We start from the raw sequence: 27,823 nt of genomic DNA on the forward strand, positions 1-27,823 counted from the left end.
ACATGTGGGTGGTACCGCACGTTGTGTCACTGTCCTCCCCTGGGAACAGCAGTGACGAGACGGCCGGCGCCCTGATGCCGTGGGCGGGGAAGGCCTAGGAGGACCGTCCTGTTGGGACTCATGGCCACCGGCTTCCCCTGTGCCTGCACACCTGAGGAGATGGGGTTCTGCCTGCTTCTCCCCTTCTCGCGGTCACGCACACGGTCGAACTCGGCAGTGAGGGAAGCCGGCCCCGGGCACCTGCTCTCTGCTTCCTCACTTCCGGAGAGTCCCAGAGGGCTCGCTGGGACAGCGCATCTGGTCCACACCCCGGTCTGCTCTCTGTGCCGCGGGGGAGCACAGAGCGGTGGGCTGCGAGAGCGGGTCCTCTTGGAGGGCTCCCCTTCGGTCAAGATGGACGTCCCTCCTTTCCGTCCCAAGCCCCTGACACGAACATCTGTGCCGCAGATACTGTCTGTATCGTCCGCGTGGGGCCGCGATCCGTCCTTTCCCTCCTGTCGGGAGCCCGCTCTCCGCGCAGGTCCCGATGCCGTCTGTCGCCTGCGCGGCCACTGCAGAGCTGGAGGCCTCCCCGGAACCGAGGCCCGGCACACTCCTCTGGGACCGCCGAGGGCTGTGCGTTTTCTCTCACGTTTCTCACCGCATTCCCTGGCTTTGCCTGGTCCCCGAGGCTGCTGGGTGGTTTGCATCCTGCCCGAATTCTAAATTCCTGCTGGGGCGTCCGGAGGAACCGTGGGCAGGGGAGCACTGCTGTGCCGTGGTCACCGCTGAGCAGGGTCAGAGCACGCCGAGGGACGCGGGGACATCTGCCCTGCTGGTCAGCACGGAGTTTGGAGCCCCGTGACCCTGGGCCGTGGCCTTCACCCTCACAGTGTGGGGGCTCTCTGCCGTCTCCGGAAACAGAGAAGCCTCTTACACTGGATTTGAAAGGCTCCCGTCAAACCCCCTACACGTGTGTGTGCACACACGCATGTGCAGACACGCCCGGGCACCCCTATGCGCACACACCCGTCGCACACGTCGTGCACTGTCATGTGGGCCCACGGTGCGGGGCTGGGAGGCCAGGAGTGCGGCCTGCCGAGAGGCCCGGAACGGTGCGCCGAGAGGCAGACCGCGTGGGAGCACGCACGGGCGTGGCGTGGCCCTCGCGGGAGCTGGGAGTCTGCACACACTCAGCCATGCAGGCAGGACGTGGCTTTCCGTTGGAGGCCACACAGCTGGTGGCGGGCCAGCAGCCCGCGGACACCGAGGGGCGTAAGTGCAGGATGGCTCCCAGCTGCCGGCCCTGGGGCACACTCTGGAAATGGGGCCACAGGGGACAGGGACAGATGGAGGGCGAGGACAGGTGCAGGGGAGGCGGCACCCCCCGCCGTGGGTGGGCTCAGGAGCGCAGGGACCCCCCGGCTCAGAAGGCAGATCCGGAGGAAGGTGCAATAGCCCCTGGGGAACGAGCGTCTGCCCAGGAAGGAGAACCTCGGCCGGGGGCGGGGGGGGGGCGCAGAGACGGACAGAGACTGAGACACTGAGAGACAGCGAGACAGACAGGGACAGGGACAGGCCGCCCCAGGGGACGCCCTGGAGCTGGATCATGGGGTCCGTAGGGGACAGTGGAGTCTGCGGACAAGGTCATGGAATCCAGGGACACCTCGTTCACCCGAAGAACGGACCAATGGTGGTGTGGGCGCCGCCGGGTCCGCGAGTCCAGCCCACGGCGCCTCCCCGCACAGATGCCGCATGTACCCTCGCGTCCCCGCGGACGCCTGTCTGCACCAGAGCCGCGTGTCCCTGCAGGTCACCCTCGGCACCGCCCGGACAGTGCATGTGCCCATGGGTCGCCACCAGAGGGCGCCACCGACCTCCAGGGACGGGGTGGTGGGGCAGGCGCACACGCAAGTGGTGGGACTGGGGAGTCTCCCCCGTCACTATCTTCCCAACCGCAGGTCCCCCAAGGCTGGGATGGGGAGAAGCCGCTGCGGGGGGCGGGGAGGCAGGGAGCAGCGTGGCAGGCGGGGCCCCGAGAGCCGTGGAGCCCGGGGTGCCGAGCCCAGCTTCCAGGGAGACTCAGAGAGGGAGCCAGAGGTCCTAGTGGGCCCCATGCCGCTGGGTCCCCCGCCTGCAGCAGGCCCCTTGATCCCACCGTGCCTGCTCCCATGGACGCGCCTCGGCTGGAGGAAGGTGCTTTCCGGAAGAGCGTCTGCTCCGTGTTTTAATCCGCATCACTAACCCTTCTCCGGCTCTTTCTGCGGCCCTCGGCTGCCTGAGGGGGCAGGGGGACACTCGGGCTGCATCTGGGGCATCCCCGCGCACCCCACGCACCGTGGGGACACCGCCCGGTGACCGGGAGGTGCTGAGTTTTGAGTATTCGCTGCCTTTGTCTCTGGTCCAGCGTGTTTCACTGGAAGCTTAGGGACGCTCCTTCCTAGCAGGGCTGTTTCTCGGGGCGGGCTCACCCCCGGGCAGTCAGCAGTCCGCTCCGCAAGCCTGCGGGAGCTGGGGCCAGCCGGGCGGCCCCGCAGCCGGACAAAGCGGCCAGAGGGTCAGCTCCCCTGGGCCACGCGTGAGGACGTGACTCAGGAACAACGGGGCGCCCGGCCGGCTCAGTCCAAGGGCCCGTGACTCCTCATCTCGGGGCCTCCGCTGGGCCTGCGTGGACGTCGCGGGCGGAGATCGTGAGAGAAGGGAACAAAACCACCAGACAGCGAAGACCTGCACTTTGTCCCCGCGGCCTCTCGGTTCTGTCCCCCAAGGTCGTGTTGGGACAGCGAAGACCTGCACTTTGTCCCCGCGGCCTCTCGGTTCTGTCCCCCAAGGTCGTGTTGGGACAGCGAAGACCTGCACTTTGTCCCCGCGGCCTCTCGGTTCTGTCCCCCAAGGTTGTGTTGGTTCAAACTCGCGCCTCCAAACATCTCTGAGTCGGTTAGCGCTTTGGAAGCTGATGCCCAGGGCTCTGGGAGGAGTTCGGGATTTGACAGGTTCTCTGGAAAGGCCATTCCTGACCCACTGACGCCGTCTCCCTCCTGGGCAGCTGACTTCCTGCATCTGCCTGGACGCACCTGCCGCGGAGCCTCGTCGTGCGAGGCTCCCCTGAGCTCGGTTCCCCCGTCTGCCTGAGCCCAGGTCCCAGGGAGCCGTTAAAGCTGCCCAGAGTGTGAGCGGAGAGGGGACGTGGAGCTGGTCTTGATGGCGGAAGAGGACTTTTCTACGCAGTGGGTGGTGGAGAGGGACTCGTAGGCGGAGAAGCAGGTGGACGATCGCGGGAGAACCCGCCGCGTGGCGCCCTCAGCATGGAGGGCCTCACCCGCGGATCTTCTCGGCCGGCTTTCTTCTGTACCGGCTAATGTCCTTTGTAATAAAGCCGTCACCCAGTACGCTGGCTGGTTTCCTGAGTCCCCAGAGCCCCTCCAGCAAGTTACCTGAATCCAAGGGGACCTGTGGGAACCTCCGATTTGTAGCCAGTGGGTCAGAAGCACGGGGGCAGCCTAGACCAGCGTCTGCAGTGGGGCCATCTTGGGGGACCCGGCCGTACCCGTGGGGCCTGACGCTATCTCCAGAGACTCCGGTCAGAGTCGAATCAACCCTGTAGGACACCCCGCCGGTGCCCGGGAAGGGTGTGGGGCCGTGGGGAAAACCAAGAAGCATGGAGACACGTCCAGGCCAAAGTGGAGACACTGGCCATGGCCACGGCGACGTCATTCCTACGACAGCACATGGGAACAAGGGGCAAGTGAGGTGCCGTCTCTAGCCGCAGAAGGCTGTTGGGCCAGTGGGACGAAATGAGGCGGGGGTGAGAGCGGGAGCTCGGCGCGCCTGGCTCAGCCCCGCTCATGGCAGGGGAAAGGTAGAAACAGCCTGGGGTTGGTGTCCGTGGCCATGGCCGTAGACCACGTGGTCTGTCTGCACAGGGGACGATCCCTCAGCCCGAACAAGGGGGGACACGCTGACTCTGGCCGCAGCAGGGACGGCCCTGGAGGACGAGATATTACCAAGAAGAAAATGTCCGAATGAGGCAAATCTAGAGAGACAGAACGGATTTGTGGTTGTGGGGGCTGGGCGGGGGGTTGGTGAGGGCGAAGGGGGTGCGGGCTCTTTGCGGGGTTAGGAGAGTCCTAAGGTTGGAGGGGGGATGGGCGCACGATTCTGACGTCCTGACCGCCGTGGAGTTGCGCGGAGTGAAAGGCTTGTGGGGTGTGCGGCCCGGGGAGGGGCAGGGGCAGGGAAGCAGCCCAGGCTGTGTGCGGCGGCGGGGGGACAAGCAGGACTGGGGTGACCCAGAGCAGGACAGGTGGGGGTGGTGGACGTGGAGGACGCGGAACAGAGGGGACTGCGAAGAGGCGACCCCCAGAATCTGTCCTTGTCTCCTTCCAACAGCAGACCCACAGCCCACCCGCCAGGACCACGTTTCCCAGCCACCAAGTTCTGACCATGCGTGGGTCACGTCCTGCGCCCTCGGAAAGCAGCCCGGTCTCCTCTCTGGGGCAGAAGCAGAGCAGGCCCCAGGCACGGAGGCCGGGCAGGCGGTGCGCCGCGGGGCGTGCGGCCTGGTGCAGGCGGTCCCGGGGCACTAAGGCCGGGTGGACCTCGCCGGCTGCGGGGGGCGGAGGGGGCCGCGGCCCAGCCTCACCTGCGTCCAGGCTGCACCGACGTGGGGACACAAGCCAGCACGTTCCAGCCGCCGGGAGAGTACGGGGTGTGCGGCCACTTCCTCCTGCCTCCCCCGCCGGGCGGACCGCGACCCGGAGATGGTGGGCCACCCCCTACTGCGCTCGGGGACCCCAGAGCAGGGAGGGCCCTCCAGGCCCGCTCCGGCTCAGACGGCTTCTCCGGGCCTGGCAGCTTTCCCCGCAGAAAAGCGTAACTGCGCTCGCTTTAGAGGTCGTTTGTCTTTCCTTACCTGTGGCCTTTGCTGATCCGTGACGTGGCCGGCGTGTGTCCAGCCTCCTGTGACCGCCGGGGCCCAGGGGGCCGGCTCACTGGAGACTGACCTCCCCTCGCTGTCCTGAGAACAGGCCCCCCCCACCCCGACCCCGGCCACCGCAGCCTCCGCATCGGGCTCTGCGCTCGGCTCGGCGTCTGCTGGAGAAGCTCTCTCCCTCTGACGCTCTCTTTCCTGAGTAAATAAAATCTTTTTTCTTTTTTTAAGGAACAATTTGGGTTCTCTATTTCTTTTCGAGGGAGCTCTGGTGATTTTTGTCTTCTGGGGATTTTTCCTACTACATTGTCTTCCACTGAAATTCAGTGCGGTCCCCTACAGCGCCCACTCACGGTCCCTCCTCTAAGTCGCCGGGTAATCGGCAGACGAGGTCGTGCTGTCTCCGGCGTACGACAAAGTGGCCTGGCATTTGCAGACATACCACGTGGTCACCACAGTCGGTCCCGCTGCCACCTGTCACCTCGTGGGTTAGCGTGTCACCGCTTCCTGTGCCCTGCATGACGCCCCACCCCCGGCGCCCACCAGATTGATCTCTGCGTCAGGGAGCCCGTTTCTGTTTTGTTCTGTTTGTTGTTTCGTCCCTTAAGTTCGACATGAGAGAGACCATGCGCTGTTTGTCTTTCTCTGACTGACCTCACTCAGCGCTATAAGCTCTAGGTCCGCCCAGGTCGTCGCAGATGGCAGGATCTCACTCATTTTCTGTGGCGGAATAATGTTCCATTGCGCGGGTACCACATCCTCTTCACACACTCATCTACCGGTCGACGTGTGAGGCGCCTCCGTATCTCGGCTACTGTCAACGATGCCGCGGTGAGCACGGGGCAGGGATCTCTTTGAGTTAGCGTTTCATTTCCTGCCTAAGAACCCAGTCGTGGAATTGCTGGGTCACATGCGTTCCCTGTTTCTTATTTTTTGAGGACCCTCCGTACCGCTTCCAGAGTGGCTACACCCGTCTGCGCCCCTACCAACCGTGCAATCCGTGATCTCTTTTTGATTTTCGCGGTTCTGACCGGAGTGCGGCAGCGTCTCATCATGTCGATGGCGGGGCGCGGGGCGTCTCTCCATGTCGACACGTCTTCTTTGATAAGTGTCCGCTTGGGTCCTCTGCCCATTTTTCAGTTGGGTTGTTTGCTTTGGTGTTGAGTTGTATGGGTTCTTCCAACATTTTAAACAGTGGCCCCTTGTCAGAGATGTCATTCGCAAACATCCTCTCCCAAACCGTGGGCGGCCCTCTCGTTCTGCCGATGCTTCTCTGGCGTCAGGCAGCCTCACCTGAGGGGACGTGTCCAGACGTGCATTGCTAGGACGGAGGTCCCAGCGTTTACTTCCTCCATCGAGGATTTCCGTGTGTGTGGTGTGAGGAAGGGGTCCGTCTCATCCTTCCTCACGGCGCTGTCCGTGTCCCCAGCACCGTTCGTGGAAGGGACTGTTCTCTCCCCATCGCGTGTGCTCGCCTTCCGGTGGCGGACAAATGGGCCCTGTGTGTGCGGGTGCAGTCCTGGGCTCTCTGTTCTGCACTGTTGGCCTCTGCGTCTGGTTTAGTGCCGGCACCACAGTGTGGGGAGGACTATAGATTTCTGGCGAACTCTGCTCCTCAGACTCACTGGCCCCACGTCACTCCTTTACCATCTGTAGAATCTGAAGTGACACCAACTTTCTCATTCCTGGTATTGGCAATGTGTGTTTTCTCTCTTTTTTTCCTGATCAGCCAGACCAGAGGCTTATCAATTCTATTGTCTTCCAAAAAAAAAAAAAAAAAAAAAGAACCTTTTTTTTTTTCTTTTATTTTTTTTTTTTCTGATTTTCTGATTTTCTCTGTGGTCTATTTTCTATGTCATTGATTTATTCAATGACGCTTATTTTCTCTTTTTTTTCTGTTCGCTTAGGAGGTACTTACTTTGCTCTTCTTTTTCTCGTGTCTCAAGGTAAATGCTGCGGTCAGTGACTTCAGACCTTCCTTCCTTTCTAATGTAGAGATGGATTTCCCCTATATGCCGTGTTAGCTGCCCCCGCAAAACACCCTGGGCCGAGTATTTAATCTTCACCCAGATCAAAACACTAATTTTCTTCTTAATTTCTTCTTTGACACGTGGGCTAGTTATTTGGTTTCCAAATAATGGGGGGATTTTCTATATCTATTTTCTATATATATCTTTATGTCTAATGTAATTCTGTTTTGGCCAGGCAATGTAATTTGTATGGTTTGAATCTTTTAGACTCTTTTCTGGCCCCCGATACAAGCTGTACTGGTAAATGTTCAGTGTGTGCTTACGAATGCATATTTAACTGTTATGTGAGTTTTCGGTGTCGATCAGATTAGTTGTTTGGCAGTGTTGTTCGGGTTGTGCCGCACATCTGTCCTGCTGCACATCGAGGGGAGGGTTATAACTGGACATGTAAACTTGTAGAACTTTTACATACCCTTGATTTCTTTATCCCTTTAGCATTTTAAAGCGACCAGCCTTATCCTTGGTGGTGCTAAGGCAGACCCTGCCCGGTGGTCCACTCAGGGTCCCGTAGGTCATGTGAATTTCTGCTCTGACTGGTGGGAAGAGGAACTGGTCCAGGCCCTGGGTGGGCTGCTGGCATCACTCTGTAATTCTTACAAGCCGCTCTTTCCCCAGCCATGGGCAGTTTATCCCATGTGTTTGCTGATGTGTCCTCAGCGGGAGACCGTAGGGCACACATTGCAGACGCCATCGCTCTTTCTCTGGGCAGTTCCCCACCCCCCGTACCCCGCACTGCCGGGGCCGAGTCTCCTAGCTCAGGGAGACCACTGGTCCTCCCTGCCCAGCGGCCCTGAAACCCTCTGCAGGTGGCAAGCAGGGGCGGTCCTCGGGCTCACCTCTGGTCTCCGGTGTCACGGGAATGCTGCCTCAGCCGCCTGACGGGAGGCTCCTGAAAGCTGCCGCCTAAAGCACTCGTGTGGACTTAAAAGCGCGTGGAATCGTCCTGTGGACACCCACCCGTGGCCCAGCATTCTCGGTGCATACCTATCACGTCTGGTTTTTCCGCGCTTCTGGAGGTGGGCGATGAGGCCGGCCACTTCCCCCGCACAAATAACCTGCAGCAAACAGCCTGAACGCGTTCCCTTGTGCATCCGTGTGCGTGCTTCCAGAACGGGTCCCCGGGGACAGCTCAGCAGCACAGCTTACCCTGTGTGGTGGCACCGCTTTTCCAGAGCACATCCTGCTGCCCCTCTTCCCACCAGTGCCCCGGAACTTCCCAGCACAGTCCTCCGCGGGGCCTCTGGCCCTTCCTCCTGAATTTTTACTCTTCTGGTAAATGTCAAGTGGTGTCTCACGGTCGAATTATCTCCCTTATTATTCGTGAGCTTGGGCGCATCTCCATACACCTGTCAAAGCTTTGACTCGCCAGCTCACAACACCCATTCCTTTACCTGCCTGGTCTCTGTCTCATGTTACGGGAGTTTTGTGACTCATGGGAAGTGTTTGTACGCTGTCGGCACTAGTCACTTGTTGGAGGTGGACAGCACAGACATATGTGTCCTTCAGTCGTAACCTCATCTGTGACACGGGGGAGGAAGGCGTGCCATCTGTGGGACCAACGGGCAAATTCACAAGATGACAGGTGTCAAGCGTGTGGTCGATGCCTGACACAGACTGAGCACTCCAAATGTTCTTTTAACATTATTATTTCTGAAGAATCCCACCCAACACCCCCATAAAACCTGTCTGGGGCTCCTGGACACATTAGGGGACCCCACAAATGTTGAGACCCATGTGTGCCATTGACACCCCGACACAGATAGGCCAGGGAGGGTGGGACTCCCGTGACGACGGGAAATGGCCTGGGAGCAGTGACTCCACGGGCAATGACACCACTCGGGACACAGGGCCGAGGCTCCGAATGTCAGCAGTGGGTCTGTGAGACAGCGTGAGCCGTCAGTAAGGGGAACCAGTTTGTGCTCCCTTCACAGCCTGTGCTCTCTATGGAAATACAGTTGGCTTCTAATTCGGCCAAAGGCGTGTTCTCGGCCCCACTCTGTGGCCTCCCCACTCTGCTCATGAAGGGCCCGTGATGACGGCTCATTATTCCAGCTAACATCCCACTCTGGGTTTGAAAACTGCCTCTCTGGCCCGCCTCCCTCCCCTGCTGGATCCCTGCGCCCTTCCTTCTCAGGGACATCTGGTTCCTGCCCCGATACAGCCTGCTTGGCCTGCTGAACACCTTGCTGTCACGTGAGGTTTGCTACGAGCTCCCCGCCCATTTTAAGGGCCACCTCCCAACTCCCACTCACGTCTTTCCAGAAGGATCAGTGCAGAGTGACAGCTTGTCCCCTTGTTACTCTTTCCAAACGTCACACAGACGTGGGCTCCATCAAGTATGTACTGGATCGACTCCACCCAGCCAGGAAGGGCTCTCTCGTCTGGCACGAAGCCGGGTCCCCGCGTTCAGCGGACCGGGTCAGCACACTCACTCAACCACATTTCCCTTTCCCATCTGCTCAGCCAGGCCAGCGTCGTTACTCATTCCCGTACTCCGCCCCACTGGCGAACGTCTCCCCCACACCGCACCAGGACCTTGATCGCTGGTTTTACGGTGTTTTCACATCTCCCCGGACAGTTCCTCTCCGTCCCCGCCTCCTTCTCTTCCTTCTTCTGGAATGTTCCGGCTGTTACTCAGCCTTCGTTCTTCCACACACATTTATAATCAGTTTGTTGAATTTCTTTTAAAAAGCCCATCTGGGGTTTCAAATCTTTTTTTTTTTTAAGACTATTTATTTATTTGACAAAGAGAGACATGGAGACAGGGAACCCAAGCAGGGGCAGAGGGAGAGGGAGAAGTGGGCCTCCTGCCGAGCAGGGAGCTGGACGCAGGCTCAGTCCCAGGACCCTGAGATCATGAGCGAGCTGAAGGCAGAGGCTTACCTGACGGAGCCCTCCAGGTGTCCCCCCATCTGAGGTTTTCATGAAAATTTCTTTTGAGGGGCTGAGTTCCTATCCATGAACATGGTACACCGTTCTCTATGGACTCCAGGACTCTTTAGCGTCTGTCAATAAAGTTTCATAATTTTCCTTAACTACCTCTAGGAAGTTTCCTTCCGTGTCTTTTCTGTTCTAGAGAACTGCGTCCGCGGTGAGCGTGCTCGGACGCGCGTCGGCCGCTCCGCACCTGCTCCAGGCGCACCGGCCCCTTCCCCCGGCGGTGTCTGGGCTCCAGGAAGGAGACCTCCGCGAACCGGGGCCTGGCTGGGCTGCGGGAGACACCTGCAGAGGAGCGTGTTGGGGGCGGTGGGAGTGTTGACTTCCCCGGCCTGGGGTCGGGGTGCATTCCTCTGGCTAGGCCGCGCCTTCTGCTGACGGGGCCTCTTCCCGGCTCCCTCGCTTCACGGTGCCCCGCGTAACCGTCGGTTCCCTAAACCCCGCTGTCTCCGCGCGCTGCCGTCTGCTTCCGCCGGGACCCTGACCCTGACCATGCGGTCACCGCCACCAGGAGCGGCCCCCGGACGCGGGCTCTCGAAGCGGGGCTCCGGGCCCGAGCTGCTCGTCGGGGCGGCCCGCAGGCAAACAGACGGGCCGTCGGGCGGCGGGGACTCCCGGCTGCTCCGGCGAACACGCGGACACGCGGGGGCCGGCCACTCGCGACAGCCCGGGGGCGGATGCGGGGGCGGACGCGGGGACGGACGCGGGCCCCCGGCCTCCGCAGGCGCCGAACGCGCAGGGCCGCCGAGGGCTGCGCTTCAGCGGGGTCTGCTCTGACCGGCCGCTGCCGGCGGCCCGCGCGGTTCTGAGCCCCGGAGGCCGGGGGAGGCCGGAGCTGCAGCCTCTGAGCCCCGCAGCGGGCGCGGGCGCGGGCGCGGGGCGGGAGCGGAGTGCGGGGCCCCGGGGGTGGCGGCGCCCGTCACGGCCGGGGGACCCTGGGGCTGGAGGGACGCGCGTGCGGCCAGAGACGGCCCGCCCCGACGGCCGGACGGCAGCGCTCACGCATCCGCGCGCGGCGTCCCGCACTCCCAGCACCTGGGGCAGCGGCAGGGCCACGCCGTCGCTTTGCCTCCGAGGTGGGGAACCCCGCGGCGGCCCGCCCTGCTCCGCCGCGGCGGCGCCTCGAGGGGGTTGGGGGCGGGCCCCACCCGGCCACGTGACCGGCGCGAGCCCGCCACTGCGGGCATGCGCACACGGCCAGCTCGGGAGGCCGTTCGCAGGGCCGCGGCCCGTGGGGAGCGACTGCGCAGGCGCCTGCCGGGGCGTGGGTGCGTGCGGCGCCGGAAGGGGCGGGGCGGACTTGGCGCCTGCGCGGTGAGCGGCGCGGGGGCGGGGCCAGCCGTCAGCTGACCGAGGCGGCGGCGGCTTCGCGGGGACCGGCCGTTGGCGTCGCAGGCTCCGGACCGAGGGTCGCGGACGGGTCCGCTCCCGGGGCGCGAGGCGGGGGCACCATGGCGACCACCGTCAGCACGCAGCGCGGGCCGGTGAGGGGGCGGGCGGCCGGGCGGGGCGGGCTCCGGAGCGGCCGGGCGGGGGCGGCGGGGCCTGCGCGGCCGAGGAGGCCCGGCTCCCGGCGTGGGTCCCCGCACCGGGCAGGGTCCCGCGGGCCTCCCGAGCGGCCGCCGCAGGTGCGTCTGGGCAGGCCCGAGCCGCAGCGGCCGCCCCTCCCCGGGCCCGCGGGCCCCGCGTCCCGCCGTCGGCCTCGCTTTGCCGGCGCAGGGGGCGGCTCGGTGGCGCGGGGCCGGGGGCCGCCCGCAGCCCGGACGCGCCCGGGGCGTCGGAGGCCGAGGTCGCGGGGCTGCTCGCCCGGTGCTCGCCGGAGGGACGGCCCCGGCGTCGTCGGGAGCCCCGGGCACGCGGCCGCCCGGAGCTCGACGCGGAGCTGCCCCGCTGCCCGCGGGACGGGGCTGGGGCGGGGCCCCGCGGCGCCCCCGGAGGCCGGTCTCGCCCGTCCCGTGTGCGGGGACGCTCCGCTCTGCGGCCGCGCGGAGCCCCAGGCTGGTCCGGTCCGACGTGCGCCGCCGGGGCCGGTGCTGGGGCTCTGCGCGGCCGCGCGGTGCGCGCTGCGGTGCCCTCGGTGACCTGCAGGCGCGCAGTGACGTCAGGGCTGGGCGGGAGCGGCTGGGGGCTCGGGGATGTGGCGTCTGGGGCTGGGGTCGTCAGTGCCGGCGCAGGACCGGGCCGTGGTGCTCAGCCGCTGTCGCGGGCCCTGGTGTTTGGGGCAGCGTGACACAGGGAGCTCGGGGTGTGGTGCCCAGTCAGGGTCTTCGCGTGCAGCGCGGGAGGGAGCCGCGGGCGCAGGGCTGTGCCTCTTTTTTGGTTTTGTTTTTAAGTTTTTATTGATTTGCGAGAGAGGGAGGAGCAGCGAGGGGGAGGGGCAAGCAGACTCTGCGGGTCGTGGAGCCCGATGTGGGGCTCGATCCCTTGACCCTGACCTGCGCTGGAACCGGGAGTCAGACGCTCCACCGGGGGAGCCACCCAGATGCCCAGAGCTGTGGGTCTCGACTCTTGACTTAGACGTGGGGGCGGCCTGTCAGGGCCGTGGTTGAGGTGGGTAAGGTTCTTGGGCGGACGGGGCACCTAACCTGACACTTGGAGGAGGAGCCGGGCCGGCTGTGGGGAGGGGCTGGGGGCCGCCGGGGTGGGGCGGGTGCCTGCGCCAGTGGGGCCAGCAGGCAGCAGCTGGACTGGGCGCTTCAGTTTCACCGGTCCCTCCAGTGTTCGTTTCGGACAGAGCCCCCTGCCCCGCACACAGCCGCGTCAGCGCCCCGCTCCCCCCGGGCCCAGCGGTCCTTGTGAGGACTGCGGCAGTTGTTCGAGTCTGGTGGGCCTTGTCCTTCAGCTGGGGTGCCCCGCCTGGACTGGGTGCCGGGTGCTGTGCGGGCAGAGGACCGGGCGCTCGGCCATCCCAGCGGGACCGGGTGGCGGAGCGCCGGGCAGCGCTCAGCGGCTGGGTGGGGGCTGGGCACGCTCTTGCGCGCGTGTGGCTGGGGATGGGGGGCCACGTCCCTGCGCGTGGCACACACGGCTCCGCTGGGCTCCAGGGTGCCCGAGCCTGGACTCAGGTGCACGCGGGGTGTCCCACTTGCCACAGGAGCAACGGGCAGTGTCCTTGGGGGTGTGACGGGGAGGGAGAGTCTGCCTGGTAGGGGATGGGGTGTCTCCTGCCTCCGTGCACAGGGAAGCCCGAGGGGCTGGGTGAGCTGGGCTGTGGCGGGCTGTGCCAGCTGCTCCCCTCGGTGGGGCTCAGGTGGTTCTTGGGCGTCTGTCTGTTGGGGCGGGTCCCTTCCCTGCGTCGCCGCCGGGCCGTGCCCCGGGGCCTGGCCTGTTGGCCTCGCTTTTCCCACGGCCAGCGTTCTCGCGACCACATCTGTTTCTGCCCCGGCCCACTGCATGTCAGAGCGCCGGGCGGGCCCGGCCTTCCTCGTCGGAGCTCGGGGAGTTGGTGGGAGACAGGCTGCTTTACACCTCGGTGGGGCCCGCCGGCTCGTGGGGACGGTGACCGAGGCTCCGTCAGAGGCGGCGAGAGCCTTTCCAGCCTCCCTCACAGACGCGCGGGGCGGCCCCCCGAGTCCAGGCTGACCCCGACCACCCGACCTCCTCCAGAGGTGCTGGCGTGTGAGCGGGTTCAGGCCGAGCGCACACCCCTCCTCCCCCTCCTGACCTCTTTTCCTCCGTCCCGAGCCGGCCCGCAGGGCGGCCCTCAGCTGACCTGCGACTCCAGGCCCTCATGGGCCTCGCCGACGGCGATTGCTTTTGATAGGTGACGCAGTAGCCGCGTCCTTACGAGCCTGTGTGTATGAGTTCAAGTGAGCCGTGAGCGCGCGTAGGACTCGCGGATGTCGGTGGGGACGGCCGGGTCGGCGACGTGGGGCCCGCGCAGGGCGCGTCGGGTATCTTAGGGCCGTTTGCACGGATTGACCAGAGCGGTGTGAGCGGTCTGCAGAGCCGGCCCCCCCAGTCCCCGTCCGCTGGTCCTGAGACGTCGTGCCGGGAGGTCAGGGCGCGCTCGGCTCCTGCCCGTCCATTCCCAGGACTCGGCTTTCCCTTCAGGCCTGCGCGTGGCGGCGTCTCCTTTGTCGAGCACCGTGGTGGGCCCGTGTCTCCCGCACGCGCCCCGGCCGCCGTGGCCCCCCGCTCGCCCTGCCGGCGGCCCGGCCCTCCCCGCCACTGCAGAGCCGAGCTCCTCCGGCCTTGCAGAGCCGGGCGCGGGTGTGCCCAGGGTCAGCGCTGCCGAACCCCGCGCCCCATCTCCCGGGCCCTCTGGAAATGGCCGTCCCCTGTGAGCCCGGTGACCGCAGACGCTCCTTGCTCTGGGACCACTGTCTGCACTTGGACCTCCTCCCCCAGCTCCTCCTCCTCCTCTCTCCCTGTGTGTCCTCTCCCCGCTGGGAGCCTGGCTTCGGGGGCCCAGCATGACCGTGACTCCGCCTCCTCCCAGCCTCCTTCCTGAGCCGCAGGTCCCTGCGCTCGGCTGCCCCCGGCCCCGGAAAGGCTCCAGGCATCACAGACAGAGCGGGGCCCTCCTTCCCGCGGACCCCGCTGAGGTCTCCCCCAGCGTCAGGATGAGCCGTGAGGGAGCCCCGCCTTCTGAGCAGAGTGGGGTTCTCAGCCTGTGCCCTGCCCACACGCCTCTGCTGTCCCCGCGGCCCATCGGCTGTCACCCTGCAGCAGGTGCCCGGCTCTTGCGCCGCCCGGGCCCCCTCCTGCAGGGTGTAGCGAGGATTCTGTCCCAGCCAGGCTGCGGGTCAGAGCCGCGCCCTCATGCAGGCGCTTGGGAGATAGGACCCTGCTGAGCTGTGGCCTTGGTCAGTCTGGTGACACGTGTCCCCTTGCAGGGCCTTCATCGCGACTGGCCCCTGCGATGCCGGGGAGGTTTGGGACTCCTGGCCCACCAGACACCTCCCTGCGGTTGGGGCGCCTCATCTTGGGAGCTGTGACGTTACCGCCTGGCCCTCGGCCCCTCTACAGCTCAGGGCCCGAAGGGCTTCTCTTTGTCTCTGGTGTCCCCTTCTTGGTCCCTTTCAGCTGTGGTTCCAGCGTGAGTGATGTGGACCGAGGAGGCGTTTGTGTTGGGGCATCTCTTCGGACCACGGTGGGGCTTCTGGAGCCCTGAGTGCCGGTGTCCTAGGGGTGATGCTGGCCCCAGAGGGCGGAGCAGGGTCTTGGACGAGCAGAGCCGAGGGACGGCCTCGCCGCGATTGGCGGCCTGCGCCGGGGCTCCTCCTCCTCGTGGCGTCATCCTGCCTGTTTCCCTGGGCGTCGCGTGGCCGTGGACCTGGTGGGGGACGCGGACACGGGAGCTCTGCCCGGTGCCGCTGTTCCCGTGTTTGTCTCCGCGCCACAGTTCTCCACCCCGTCACCTTGTCGGGGGCCGAAACAACGCCCAGCAGGAGACTAAACACTGTTTCCGCGCATGGAGCAAAAGTTAGAAGTTCGTTAAAAATACTAAGAAAACTTTCCAGGTGTGTTACTGGGAAAGTAACAGTTGAATGAGGTTTTGAATTTGTGATTTTGTTGGTACAGTATTTATATAAGTCGCTGATTTGTGTGTGTCATTTAATACGTTATAATTTATAAATAGACGCATTCAAGGTTGTTCAACAAATGTATACAAAACACTAACAGTTTTTCAGTTTTTTAAAAAGACGTTATTTATTTATTTGACAGACGGAGATCACAAACAGGCAGAGAGTCAGGCAGAGAGAGGGGGAAGCAGGCTCCCCGCTGAGCAGAGAGCCCGATGCGAGACTCGGTCCCAGGACCCCGAGATCATGACCTGAGCCGAAGGCAGAGGCCTAACCCACTGAGCCCCCCAGACGCCCCTAAGCAGCTTGCCGTGGCCGCACGTTAACTGGGGACTGTGCGCCGAGCACGCGCGGCTCTGCGGCTCCTCAGCTGACAGACGCCGTCTGCGGACTGTGTGCGTGGGAGAAACGGGGAGCTGCGCCCGGCGGGGACCGTGGTGACATCCTGGCCCAGAGGGCCACCTGCCCCGGCCGGTGCGCGGCTGACGTCGTTTCAGTCGGTGTATCCCCTTGTAAGCGTGAGCCGGTGTCCCTTACGTGTCTCTGAGCAGGACTCATGGTCCTCTAGTCTTCGAGGCGGGATGAAGCGCGGGAGCCCGAGTCCCTCACCGTGCGGCGGGACGGTTTGGGGATTAGCCCGGAGCTTCTGCCTGTGCGTAAGGCAGGCGCTCCCGACGACCTTCCCCGCTGGTCTCCGAAGCGGTCGGGCCCGTGTGGGCCCCCGGGCCGGTCCCCGGCGTGTGCTGCGTGGGCGGGCTGGTGGCCACGGCAGGTGTGGGCGTCCGCTCACTGGACGGAGCTGGTGGTGGCTCCCGGGGCAGCGGTCCCGCCCGCGTAACCAGGAGCTCCGTGCTCCGGAAGAAGCCGAGCGCCGCTTCCTTCCTCGTCGGCGACGTTGACGTTTTCTCCTGACCTCGCGCACTCGCGGTGCAGAGCGGCTGTGAGAGTGCGGGAGCTCCTGCGTCTCTGCGCCTTGTGGGAGGTCCCCACTGGGGACGTCAGCAGGGCACGACTGATGTCACCAGAGACCGGCTTTGCTGCGCAACCGCTCGCCCTGGGCTTTATTTGGATGTCATGGACCCTCAGTGGCCTGCTCTCTGGGCCCGTCCGGACTTGCCTTGTTCGGGGGACCTGGACTGTCTGAGGACTGCTGGTCAGGGACGCTGTAGCCTGTCCCTCAGGCAGGAAGAAGCCCCCAGGGCAGGGGTCCTCCTCGCGGCTTTTCCGGAAGCTGGCGTCCCCTATCCTGTCCGTGCCGGCCTTGGCGGGGCGCTCAACATCTGTCCCTCCCCGTGGTTTGTTGGCACTGTTCATTTATGTCGTGAGAACCCTCATTTCATGGTTATGCTTTCAAAGTTGAAAAGTGGTTGAGGAAGAGCAGTAGATGTTTGATCTTTTTCTTGTTTTTCTTTTGAGGTTGACTTACCTGAAAGTCAGCGAGCAGACCGGAGCGCAGTGGGCCGGGCACAGGGACGCAGGGAGAATCCCAAGCAGATTCCACACTCAGCAAGGAGCCCATCGTGGGGCTCGAGCCCAGGACCCTGAGATCAGGACCTGAGGCGAAATCAGGAGTCCGAGGCTCAGCCGGCTGCACCCCCGGGCGCCCCGATCTCTGGCCTGTGGTGTGGTTTTAGCCGCCCCTTCTAGGGCGCGTTCTCCTTGAAGAAAACCCAGATGAGTGCCGCAGAGGGGCGCGGTTCTGCAAGCCCCAGTCTGGGGGCGGGAGGTCGGGAAGTAGCAGTAGATCCCGGGCCTGTCACCGCTGTCGCTGCCGACACCTGCGTGGCCGTCCCTGCTGTGCCCCCCGAGGGCACGGCGTGTCCCCACAGGACCCCCCGAGCTGCATTGTGTGGTGCGCAGGGAGCGGTCATCTGTCAGAATAACGGAGAATTCGGTCTGTGTGCACTGATGTTTTGCGTTTGGTTAGCCCGAGTCCCTGTGCGCCAGGTCGCCCTCACGGGAGTGGGCAGAGCTCCCCGCGGCCGCTGCGGGCGGAGGCTGGGAGGCCCGCGGCCGGTTGGCAAGGCGGCACCGGCCCTGTGGCCTCTGGGAAGAGCTCTGGCTGGGAGTGTGGTTCGCATGTACGCACACTTACCCAGCGTGACCGTGGGCGTCAGTCGGAGAGCCGCCAGGGCAGCCGCAGCGTCTCAGCCGTGCAGGAGGGCACGCTGCCTCCTTTCCAGGGCGAGCCCTGGGCCCTGCTGGGGAGCCGAGCGGCACGCTGCGGGAAGGGCACCTGCGAGCCCCTTGGGAGCCGTCCTCACCTGGCAACCCGGGGCCTCCCGGGCCCCACTGCTTTCCCCTTGTGTCTGCACCGAGTACATGAGCCCCCGGGGCTGCCCACTCCCGATGCAGAGACTGTGCGAGGGGCCCTCCTCCCCGGGCGCCTGAGACGGCCCCGCGCGGGCTGCGGCCAGAAGGGGGGCTTGCTTCGCAGAGAGAAGCCTTTGGAGCACCAGGCTGCCGGGTGCTGAGCTGGGGGCCGTGGGGAACCCGAGACGGGCGTCTGGGAGTGGCTTTCCTTCAGGTTCAACACGAGGCCCGTGATGGGGACACGAAGGAAGGGTCTAGACCTTTCTGGGGACGTTTGACGGGAAGCAGCAGAGAAATGCTTTCCCGTTGGTGCTTGTGACCTCAGTGGGTGCGGAACCTTCTGGGATCCTGCCCGACCGAGTCACCTGGGACCTCAGCAACACAGGCCTTAGGGGTTTGGTGCGTGCACGTGCGGTCCCTAGTGGCCACCGTCAGTAATGCAGTTCGCCACACCTCGCTGTGGCCCCGGGGCCTTTCCTGGAAATAACACTCCTTCGAGGCTCCCCTGAATCCTGGCGACGTCCCCATGGGGCGGCCGAGGAGGGCCCGGGCCCCCTGCACTGTGGTCTGCTGCCCCCTCCCACGGGGCTCTGTGGCCAGCAGCTGCGCCCACTGTGTCCCCCTGGGCCGTCTGTCCTGCTCCGCGTCTCCAGACCCTGAGCCTGTCCTGCCTGGGAAGAGTGCCATGCAGGCCGCCGTGCATCGAACACCCCGCGGGGCCTTGCTCTGCTCTTCTCTGCAGGGGAGGCCCCGTCCACGGCGGCCACCACATGTGGCAGCCGGCTCCCGCGGTAGCCGCTGCCTCTTCCTGGACGATGGCTCCTGGGAACCCGTGGGGCCTCCGCACAGTCCACCGTCTGGTGCATCCCGGCCCCTCCTCTCCAAGGCAAGGCAGCCTCGTGGACAAAGGGATCAGCAGGAGGCAAAAAGGGGAGGTGTTGGGGCTTTGTGGGTTCTTTTGGGCCATTGCTGGTTTGAGCTGTGGGATTCCATACAGCTAGAATCCAGGCTTCCGGTTCCGTCTCCCCACAGCTCTCAGCCGGCACCTCGCAGCCCGTCCCAGTGGCTGCGGAGCAAGCCGACGGCGGACACGTGGGTTAGCGTGTGTGACCCCGACCATGGCCCCCGCAGAGGCCCAGTGTGCATCTCCGGCCACTGAGAGAGGGCTCCTTGCCGGAGGGCAGGGGGCTGGTTCGAGGTGCTCGGGCTGGAGACCCCGTGGGCCCCCGGCCCTGGCGATGATGTGGCTGGGCTCCCGGCCCACTGACGGTGTGCTCTCCCCGAAGGTGTACGTCGGCGAGCTGCCGCAGGACTTCCTCCGCATCACGCCCACGGCCGCGCAGCAGCAGGTGCAACTGGACGCGCAGGCGGCCCAGCAGCTGCAGTACGGAGGGGCGGCGGGCACGGTGGGCCGTCTCAGCATCACCGTGGTGCAGGTGCGTGCCGGGGCTCCCCAGGGCGGCGGGGGGCGGGAAGGGGGGCGGCGGGACCGCACTTTCCAGTCCCCAGGCTTCTACCAGCAGTAGCGGGGTCACCAGGGAGGGGTGCGGGTGGGCGCGTGCCGCGTGCCGGCCGTGCTCCTGCCACTCGTGCCTTTCCCGCCCCCCACGGCTGCTGGCGAGGAGGGGGCACGGACCCTCAGGAGAGCCAAAGGCATGGTCAGGGCCTAAAGTGGTTTTGGCGTCTGTGGCCTTCTGTGGAAACCAGGGAGAAAGGGGAGTCACTGGGAGGCAGGCAGAGTCACAGTCAGGGCTCGCGAATACCGTGGGTCTTACGGGAACTGTCTCCCAGACACCTGGCCACACTCTCAGGGGGACGGGGTCACCGCAGATCCTCAGGTGTTTCTGGGCCTCTCAGCATGGCCCGTGGCGTCCGACTTCCTCCGTGATTAGCCTTTCTCCCCTGTCCGCGGGGGCCCCACGGTGCTCCTGGGCCACCCCAGCGCCCGCGTCCTGGTGGTTCCTGTCCATGGAGCGCCCCGCCTCTCCCCTCCCTCTCCCCGCGCCCGGCCTCCACCCCGCTGTAGCTGGAAGCGTCCATGGCACAGCCTAGGGGCCTCCATGGGTGCCCAGCGGGTGTGTCGTCGGCCGCCCGCGCACGGGGCGTGGGTGCTGTGCGGCTCAGCACAGGGTCGGTCTGGTTTGGGCTCGTTGGGGTTTGAGCTGACGTCCCTGTGACGGCCGCCGACTCGGAGCCAGCACGTTCCCCCGCGGGTCTTCGCCCGCATCCCACTGGGCTGTGTTCTTGTCACTGAGGTTTGAGAGGCTCCTCTGTCCTGGGCATGGCGCTCCGTCCCACGTGTGTCTGCTCGTGCCCCTCTCGGCAGACACGTCCGGGCCTGAAGGGTCAGTGCTGGTGGGCGGCGGCCGCTGTGCTCCTCTCCTGGGCCGCGGTGGCGCTGGAGCGGTGACATCCGCTCGGAAGGCTGTTTGCGGACAGACACCCAGGCAGCCAAAGCCGTCGCTCGTCAGTGCCCGCACTTTCTTCCTGCAAAGGCAGCCTGTCCAGCTGAAGGTCAGGCTCCTCGGGGTTCATAGCCCCCGGCACTGGACAGAGCTGAATGGGGAGCCTGGCGACGGCTGGCCCGTGGCCTGAGGTTGCAGCCCCGCTGCTCCAGGCTGGCCCTTGGCTTGGGGCCCAGGACCGCCTGCCTGTCACCCTGCCCTGCAGCCTCTTCTGCGGGGCCGTTGGAGAAGGAGCTGCCCCGTGTGGCGCCATAGCTCCCTTGACCTGAGCAGGGACTAGACACCCAGAGCCCAGGAACACAGTGGCGGCCGTATCCTGGTTCCCCGGGGAACTCGGAGTGGGTGGACAGTGTGGGTGAGCATGTGTCCTCCACTCCGATGCCGGCCGCCCCTTCAGTGACTTGCTGTGTTTCAGGCCAAGCTGGCGAAGAATTACGGCATGACCCGCATGGACCCGTACTGCCGCCTGCGCCTGGGCTACGCTGTATACGAGACACCCACCGCCCACAACGGCGCCAAGAACCCCCGCTGGAATAAGGTTATCCAGTGCACGGTGCCCCCGGGTGTGGACTCCTTCTACCTAGAGATCTTCGACGAGGTGAGAGGGCCGGCTGCCCGTCGCAGGCCCAGGGGTGTGGGCCGCCCGGGAGCTGCAGGCCCGCCCAGACACAGGGCCGTCATTGCTTTGTGATGGGCGTCCTGGTGTCCCCAGCAGCAGCGCACAGTCCATGGCCCCATACGGGTCTGTTGACCAGTTGCCTGCAGAAACGGCGTCCCGGGGCTGGGGACCCGGCACTCTGAGGAGACAGTGTTGGCCGCACCCCCTTCCGTAAGCCCCAGACACGTCTCCAAGCCAAAGGCATAAAGTGGCTTAGACCCCGCGCCAGGTGGAACTGGGTTCTTGTGCCGTGTGCTAGCCCCCAGGCGTCCCTGGGAGGGTCAGAGGGGTGCCGTGGGGCTCGTCCTGAGCCTGGTCCTCTGGGCATGTGCCTGGGGCCGCCCAGCCCGCTGTGGCCGGCCAGGGAGCCCCAGGGGCTTGGTTGGCAGGGGGAGAGGTCGGAGGGCTGGGGGTTGGGCAGCAGGGCCCAGTATGGTGCCCTCTGCTCGCTTTTGCCTTCTAGGCTCCTTTCTTCTAGTTCTCCCCTTTCTCACACGGGGTAGGAGGGAGGGCCTGCGTGTCCGCAGGGAGAGGCCTTCTCTCCTCTGCCTGTGCCCACTAGGCTTTGGACCTGCAGGGGATCCCGAGGGGCGGGCAGAGGCCAGACTGCACCTGTCCAGATGCTGACGGAGGCCCTCCTGGCTTCGTGGGGCTGGGGCTGGGGGTCCTGTGTGTGTGCGGGGAGGACCAGGCCTTGGGGTGGGGTTGGGGGGTGACTTTTGGAGGAGGTGGGCCCCCAGCTGCAGGGTGGGGGGTGGGGCTGTGGGTGGGGCTCGGGCTGTGGGGGCGCCTGGGGAGTGGGCGGCAGCAGCACCTGCGCCCCCCATCTCCCTCAGCGGGCCTTCTCCATGGACGACCGCATTGCCTGGACGCACGTCACCATTCCCGAGTCCCTGAAGCAGGGCAAGGTGGAGGACGAGTGGTACAGCCTGAGCGGCCGGCAGGGGGACGACAAGGAGGGCATGATCAACCTGGTCATGTCGTACGCGGTGAGCGCAGGGCGGGGGGCGGGCGGAGGGGCTGCTTCGGCTCAGGGGGCCGTTTGCTCCCGAGGGACTGGGACCGTGGTGCATTCTGGTGGGGGGAGCAGCATGGTGTGGCGGCCTGTTCCTCGGGGTATGGCCTCCCCCATGGCCGGAGAGGGCCTGCCGTGTGGACCGGGGTCGGGGTGGGGAGGGTCTCAGGACCACATGGGGTTTGAGGGAACAGCTGCTCGCCCTCTGGTCCTCGGGTCCCCTGGCTCGTGCCGGATCCGGTCTGCAGCCCACTGCTCTCGGGGAGCGTGGGGGTCTGGGACTTTGTGTCCCCGAGGCGGTGGTGGTGTCCCTGCTATCGTACATCGGCCTGCACGAGGGTCCCTGCAGGTGTCCGAGCCCAGCAGCTCTTGGTTCCTCCTCTTTACTCCCGGGCCGTTTGAAAGCAGGTAGTAGCATTCGTGTCATTTTACTCTGAGACGTTTCATGACACGACTGACGTTTTCCTGTGAGCGCACAGCCCCGACTGCGTTCACTGAGGGCTGGCGTGCTCGGGCAGTCGGGAAGCGCTACCCCTGTGGGGCCTGAATGTACTGTTGCTTCCGGGGACCACGCTCCCTTCTGACGCGTCCGTCGGCCGCAACTCCGGAACAGCCCCGTAGCCAAGGCACTCGCCCTGGCCTGCCACCAGGGTGTGCCCGTTTCCCTGTGTGCTGGGTTCTCCTGTGACCCCGTGATCGTCTTCCGTGTGTTTCAGTCGCTGCCGGCCACCGTGATGATGCCGCCTCAGCCCGTGGTCCTGATGCCCACCGTGTACCAGCAGGGCGTCGGCTACGTGCCCATCACAGGTGTGTGCCCTTCCCCCGCCCAGGGCGGTCCTCGGTCCTCGGGGACTCGCGGCACAGTGCGCAGGCTAAGTCCATTCTTCGTCACAGGATCCTTCCGAGTGCGAGGGTTTGGTTTTAGGCATGAGTTATTTTTTACATTTCTAGGATACAGAATATTTTACCCCCAAACTGTAGGCAAGTTGAACTTTTATGGAAGTTTAGAAACGTAGTCTCTGAACGCGTTAGCGCAGTTACCGTCACGAGAGATCCTGCCCTGTGAGGTGAAGTGAGCGGGTGCCCTAACGTCCCCGCTCTGTCGTGCGCGTCCGTCTCTGTAGAGTAGCAGCTCGTGACGGCAGTGGGGTTGCTTTCGTGTCTTTCAATTTCCAAATGTTACCGTCGGCCTCAGTTTACTTCTGTTCCAGCCACGATGGTGACTGGGCTCGACCAGCTCCCGCCGCGAGCAGCCAGGAAACGGGCAGAACGGCCGAGCTGAGCTGTGTGCGGGCGTCCGAGGGCAGGCTCTGCGGGACCGTGAGCGCCGAGGGCAGGGAGACAGAGGAGCCCGGGTCTCCGCGGTCTCTGCCCGAGGCGGTGTGGCGGCCCTCGCTGTGCCAGAGGGGCCGGGCTGGAGCGGCACACTGCGGGGCACGGGGGCTGTGCCGCCCAGGGCTGGGGTGGTGTGGGGTGCCCTGCCGTTTCCACTGAGCCAGACGAGAGAGGTCTCGTCGTTGTGCACTTGTGGCCAGTGCAGGACCAGCGTGTCACCCGGAGCCTAGACGTGCCGCACAAGGAAGTGGGCGAGGAGGCTGCCTCTGTGTCCAAGGAGCCCGCACGGGTTCGGGACTCGGACGGGAGAGCCGTGGACTCCGATCTCCACGCGGACCATCCCACAGACACGGGGGAAGGGTCAGCCCTGGTCCTGACAGAGCCAGCCAGTAAGACGTGGCCTTGGTGGCCCAGGAGTTCCGGAGCAGCCTGGCAGGTTCACAGAAGGGAAGGATGTCGCGCTGAGCGGGCGACGGGAGTCTCGGCAGGGACGCATGTCCTGGGTGTCTTAAAACAGCAGGAAGGTCTGCCCTCCCTTCTGGACGCCAAGTCCAGAATGAGGATGTGGGCGGGCAGTAGGCCCTAGAGGCACAGGAGGGACGGCCAGACCCTCCCAGACCCTCTTGCTGCAGCGCGGTTCAGCCCCGCGGCCCCCACCGTCACGAGGGCCCCTCCTGGGGGGGGGCCTGTGCCCCAGGCACCCCTTTCATCAAGACACGGCACCAGATGGCCTGGCTCTCCCCCAGTTTCCAGGTGGGGTGTCGCCAGACGTCTTTCTAGGGACACCGCAGCCACAGTGTCCCTGCTCTGGGACCCCCGTGGGTAGCCAGCAGTCCACTCTGTCAGGACACGCATTTTTTGGTTCCTTAGCTTGCTCCGTAAATGCCTTTAGAGTTTGTCCTAAAACATTTATTCTGGAAAAGGCGAGTTCTGCGTAAATGGGGACTTGGAAGTTCTCTTCAGTGCACACTTGTAAGCTGTGGGACGGTCAGCTGCTCACAGGAGGTCACCAGGGAGAGGAAGGAGCTTTTTACCTGGACCCCAAGGCCAAGCCGCCCACCGGCTCCAGCGCGTTTCCTACAAATAGGGACTCGCCCTCACCGCCGTGTTTTTGTGAAGCTTGTGCTGCAGAGTGACCTCCGCTGTGAATAATTTATATCCCACGTCCCCAACCTTGTTGAGATGTGTGCGTGTGCACGTGTGTTGTATGTGTGTGCGTCTGTGGAAGGGGGCTGCTTGCAGGGGCTGCCCCCCAGCAGGGGGAGGTCCCACAGTGGACTTAACCCTGGGCTGGGGGCGAAAGCTCTTGCCAAGTGTGCAGCGGGATCTGTGCGCCAAGCAGTGCGTGGGCAGCACGGAGGCCATGGAGCCGGTGTGTGGTGTGTGGCGGTCAGCTGTGCCCACTGGACAGTGGCTGGGAAGCCTTCGGGCTGCTCTTGTGCCCCGTGGTTCCGCCCACCCTGCAGACCGCGGACTGGAGAGTTGGGCTCTTGGCGTCTCACCACCGTGGCCCATGAGAGATGCTCTGGGTGTGCGCCTCGCTCTCGGAGATCCCGTGCTGGTCGGCGTCGGAGGGACCCACCGGCTGCGCAGCCTGGCCCACCGTCACCAGCCCACAGGGGACAGTTCAGGCCTCCTGCGTGCTGTGCCTTCTCTGACAGAACTGCGTTGTGGCCTCTGGTCAGCGAACGTTGGCCTCTGTGGCGTCGTCGGGAGTGCGAAGGGACCACAGCGCGAGCAGCTGCGCGGGCTCTGCGTGCCGCTGTCGGGGAGGACGCTGCAGGCCCGGACCTGTGCCTGTGGCCGCGGCGCAGGGCCCGTGTCTCTGCTTCCAGGGCCGGCACTCGGCGTGGACGCTGGTGCCGCCATGGGTTCCCTAAACCACGTCTTGTGCTTGCAGGTGTGCCCGCGGTGTGCAGCCCCGGCGTGGTGCCTGTGGCCCTGCCCCCAGCGGCCGTGAGTGCCCCGGCCCGCTGCAGCGAGGAGGACCTGAGGGCCATCCAGGACATGTTCCCCAACATGGACCGGGAGGTGATCCGCTCCGTGCTGGAAGCCCAGAGAGGGGACAGGGACGCAGCCATCAACTCCCTGCTCCAGATGGGCGAGGAGTCCTAGAGCCTCGCCCCCCCCCCACCCCGTCGTGCCGGCCCAGCCCCTCCCCCACTCCTGTGAAGGAGCCCCGGGTAGTCCCAGTCCTCCCCCTCCTGTGGGACGCGTGTGGGCGGTTGGTCCCCGGCCGGCCGCCGAGCCCAGCGGCACTCAGGCGTGGGTGGCTCTCCTCCTGGCCTCGCTGGGAGCAGAGCGGCCACGGGGGGCTTGTCCTCTGTACGCACGCTCGCCCTCCCGCCGCTTGGGGACAGTGTCTTCAAGTGCTGCGTGCTGCTCCTCGCACGCTGTCGCAAGCAGGCTCTCTGCCAGCCGCCGCCTCTGCCCGCGCTGTAGAACGCTGGCCGCCCCCCGGCTGGCTCGTGGCATGCTGCTCCTCTCCTTAGCCGGGCTAGACCTGTTCCTTCAGGCTCGTAGAACACGCACAGCTGATTTGGGGTTATTTTCACAACTTGCCTGTCTTCCCGTGGATGTTCCTTGTGTGTGGTTCTGGGCTGCTCCCCCGTGTCCTGGGCGGGCGGGCTCCTGTCTTGCCGGTCCCGCGGCAGGGTCGGCGCGGATGCAGAACGCACGGGGTCCGCGGTGCGCCGAGCCCGGCCCCGCCCGCAGGCTCTGGAGCAGGGCTGTCCGGGCCTGGGGACCCCGTGAGGCCTTTTCCTGCTGTGTGTCCTGCCGGCTCCGTGGGGTGGGCCTCCGAGAGGCCGCCGCTCCCCTCTGACCGACTCTTGGAACAGAACCTGAAAACGGGGGTAAAAGTGGCCGTTCCAGTAGTTTGTATTTGTTTATTAAAGGGTGTTCAGGAGCCGTTGGCTCACTACTGACGGTGGTTTAAGTGGCCACTGTAGCAGTCCCGTGAATTCCCTCTGGTGCAAGGAGCGGCTGCCCGGTGAACGTCCGAGTCCTCTCGGAGGCAGGAGGGGCGTGTGCCGTGCTGTGCGCTGCGTGGCGGCCGTGGCCCCTGGCCTGGGACGGGTAGGGCCCCTCGTGGAAATCAGCAGCATGAGCCGCTTCTCGGTGCGGCCCGTAGCCCACACGCGGCACGCTTGCCTTCGAAGATGGAGTCTCCGCCGTGGGCACGATGGGCTCCGATGGCGCGGACCTGCGAGGGCTCGGCATGGGGGTGAACCCCCGTTCCGCCTCCCCCCTGCACAGGGGCATTTCCTATCAGCTGGAGGATGTTGCTGCTGCCGGCAGGCGCGGGACAATCAGGGATCCGCACGCGAAAGGCTGAAGGCGTGCGTGCCGGCTGCCCGATGACCACACTGGCCAGGCTTCTCGGTGAAGACTGCTGCCGGGGATGGGCGCCGGCCGCTGGCTCGGACACGGGAGGCCTGCTTTCTCGTGGAGCGCCAGTTCCCGGTTCGGACAGCTTGGGGGCCACACAGCACATTTCTACCCCAAAGCACCAGGCAGGCATGCAGCGCACTCCTGTGGGGCCGACCTCCACAGAGGCGCAGCTCGGGACTCCGTGTCCAGGAGGCCCCGCGGACGCTTTCCGCCTCTCCATTGCCGGGCCGTCGGGGCGCATCGGGGATGTGCTCCTTGTGAGGACGCCCGCGGAACGCAGCAAGCAGCTACGGTGGGACTCGCGGGGCCTCGGTTGGCGGGAGAGAGACCCTACACCTGTCACTTGTACTCCCCTTCCTCGCGAGCACTGACGTCAGAGCCCACGCCCTGCGAGGCCTTCCCTGGTTGTGTCAGGCCCTTTTTCCCTTCTTCACGCCCTGCTGTCCTGCCTGCGGGTCGTGGCCTGTGGGCAGGAGGGGGACCCGTGGCAGTTCCTCTGAAGCAGGCCTGGGACAGGCCGATGATGCCGCAGCGTGGTCACCACGGACTCCCACGAGCCAGCGTGGCTGCTGGTGCCGGGCCGCTGTGCCTTGTGGCCCCGTGCACGCCAGGCGGAGACCCCAGGGGCCTTCGTGAGCTGGCCGGTGGCCTTTCCACCAGAGGCAGCCCCGCCGCACTATCAGCCAGGACGGAACGTGGGTGTGTGCCGGGACTCCTCCCGCCTCCCTCTCCCCCTTCCGGAGGCTCCCCTCCCTGTAGCGGCGCCCTCTGGCCGCAGCCCTGCACGCCGGTGGGAACAATTCTCAGAGCTCTGTGTTTCCAATGCTTCTGTCGGGTCCAGTGTCCGGATTGATCTTGAATTGTAAAGTATATTTTTGCTTTTTGGCCTTCTAATTTAATACATGATATCTATAAAAGTAGAGAATTAAACTTCTCCAACGAATCTTTACCGTTTCTGTTCCCGAGTGGTTTTTAACTTCGCTCAGAACGCACTCGCTAGCAGAGCGCGCACGGGTGCGCGAGGCAGGGTGCGATCTACCGCTTGGATTCGGAGGGAACCCGAAGCGTTGATACTAAGCATGAGTTTCATTTCTCGACTAAAATGACAGAGACAGGCTCCTGGGTGGCCCAGTCGGCTGAGTGTCTGCCTTCAGCTCAGGTCATGATCCCGGGGTCCTGGGATCGAGCCCCACATGGGCCCTGCTCAGTGGGGGCCGTGCTTGTGCCTCTGCTCCCCACG

The 27,823-nt window shown here is 65.0% G+C and overlaps 1 protein-coding gene across 3 annotated transcripts; it reads left to right on the top strand.

The window, feature by feature from the left end:
* The first annotated feature begins 11,186 nt into the window (after positions 1 to 11,186).
* LOC101692173 (toll interacting protein) lies at positions 11,187 to 27,532 on the top strand. Of its 3 annotated transcripts, none has more exons than XM_045066762.1 (6): positions 11,187 to 11,360; positions 19,004 to 19,153; positions 20,598 to 20,780; positions 21,677 to 21,829; positions 22,572 to 22,662; positions 25,091 to 27,532. In XM_045066762.1, exons 1-6 carry the CDS (start codon positions 11,328 to 11,330, stop codon positions 25,303 to 25,305), a joined length of 825 nt encoding a protein of 274 aa, XP_044922697.1. In that variant the 5' UTR covers positions 11,187 to 11,327; the 3' UTR covers positions 25,306 to 27,532. The 3 variants fall into 3 exon arrangements, with proteins under 3 accessions (XP_044922697.1, XP_044922707.1, XP_004759756.1); XM_004759699.3 differs by lacking the exon at positions 11,187 to 11,360 and adding an exon at positions 16,923 to 18,603; XM_045066772.1 differs by lacking the exons at positions 20,598 to 20,780; positions 21,677 to 21,829; positions 22,572 to 22,662 and having other exon boundaries at positions 25,091 to 25,291.
* The last annotated feature ends 291 nt before the right edge of the window (positions 27,533 to 27,823 follow it).

The sequence above is a fragment of the Mustela putorius genome, unplaced genomic scaffold, assembly GCF_011764305.1.
Source record: "Mustela putorius furo isolate JIRA1106 unplaced genomic scaffold, ASM1176430v1.1 tig00000127_pilon_pilon_pilon, whole genome shotgun sequence".
NCBI classification, from domain to species: Eukaryota; Metazoa; Chordata; class Mammalia; order Carnivora; family Mustelidae; genus Mustela; species Mustela putorius.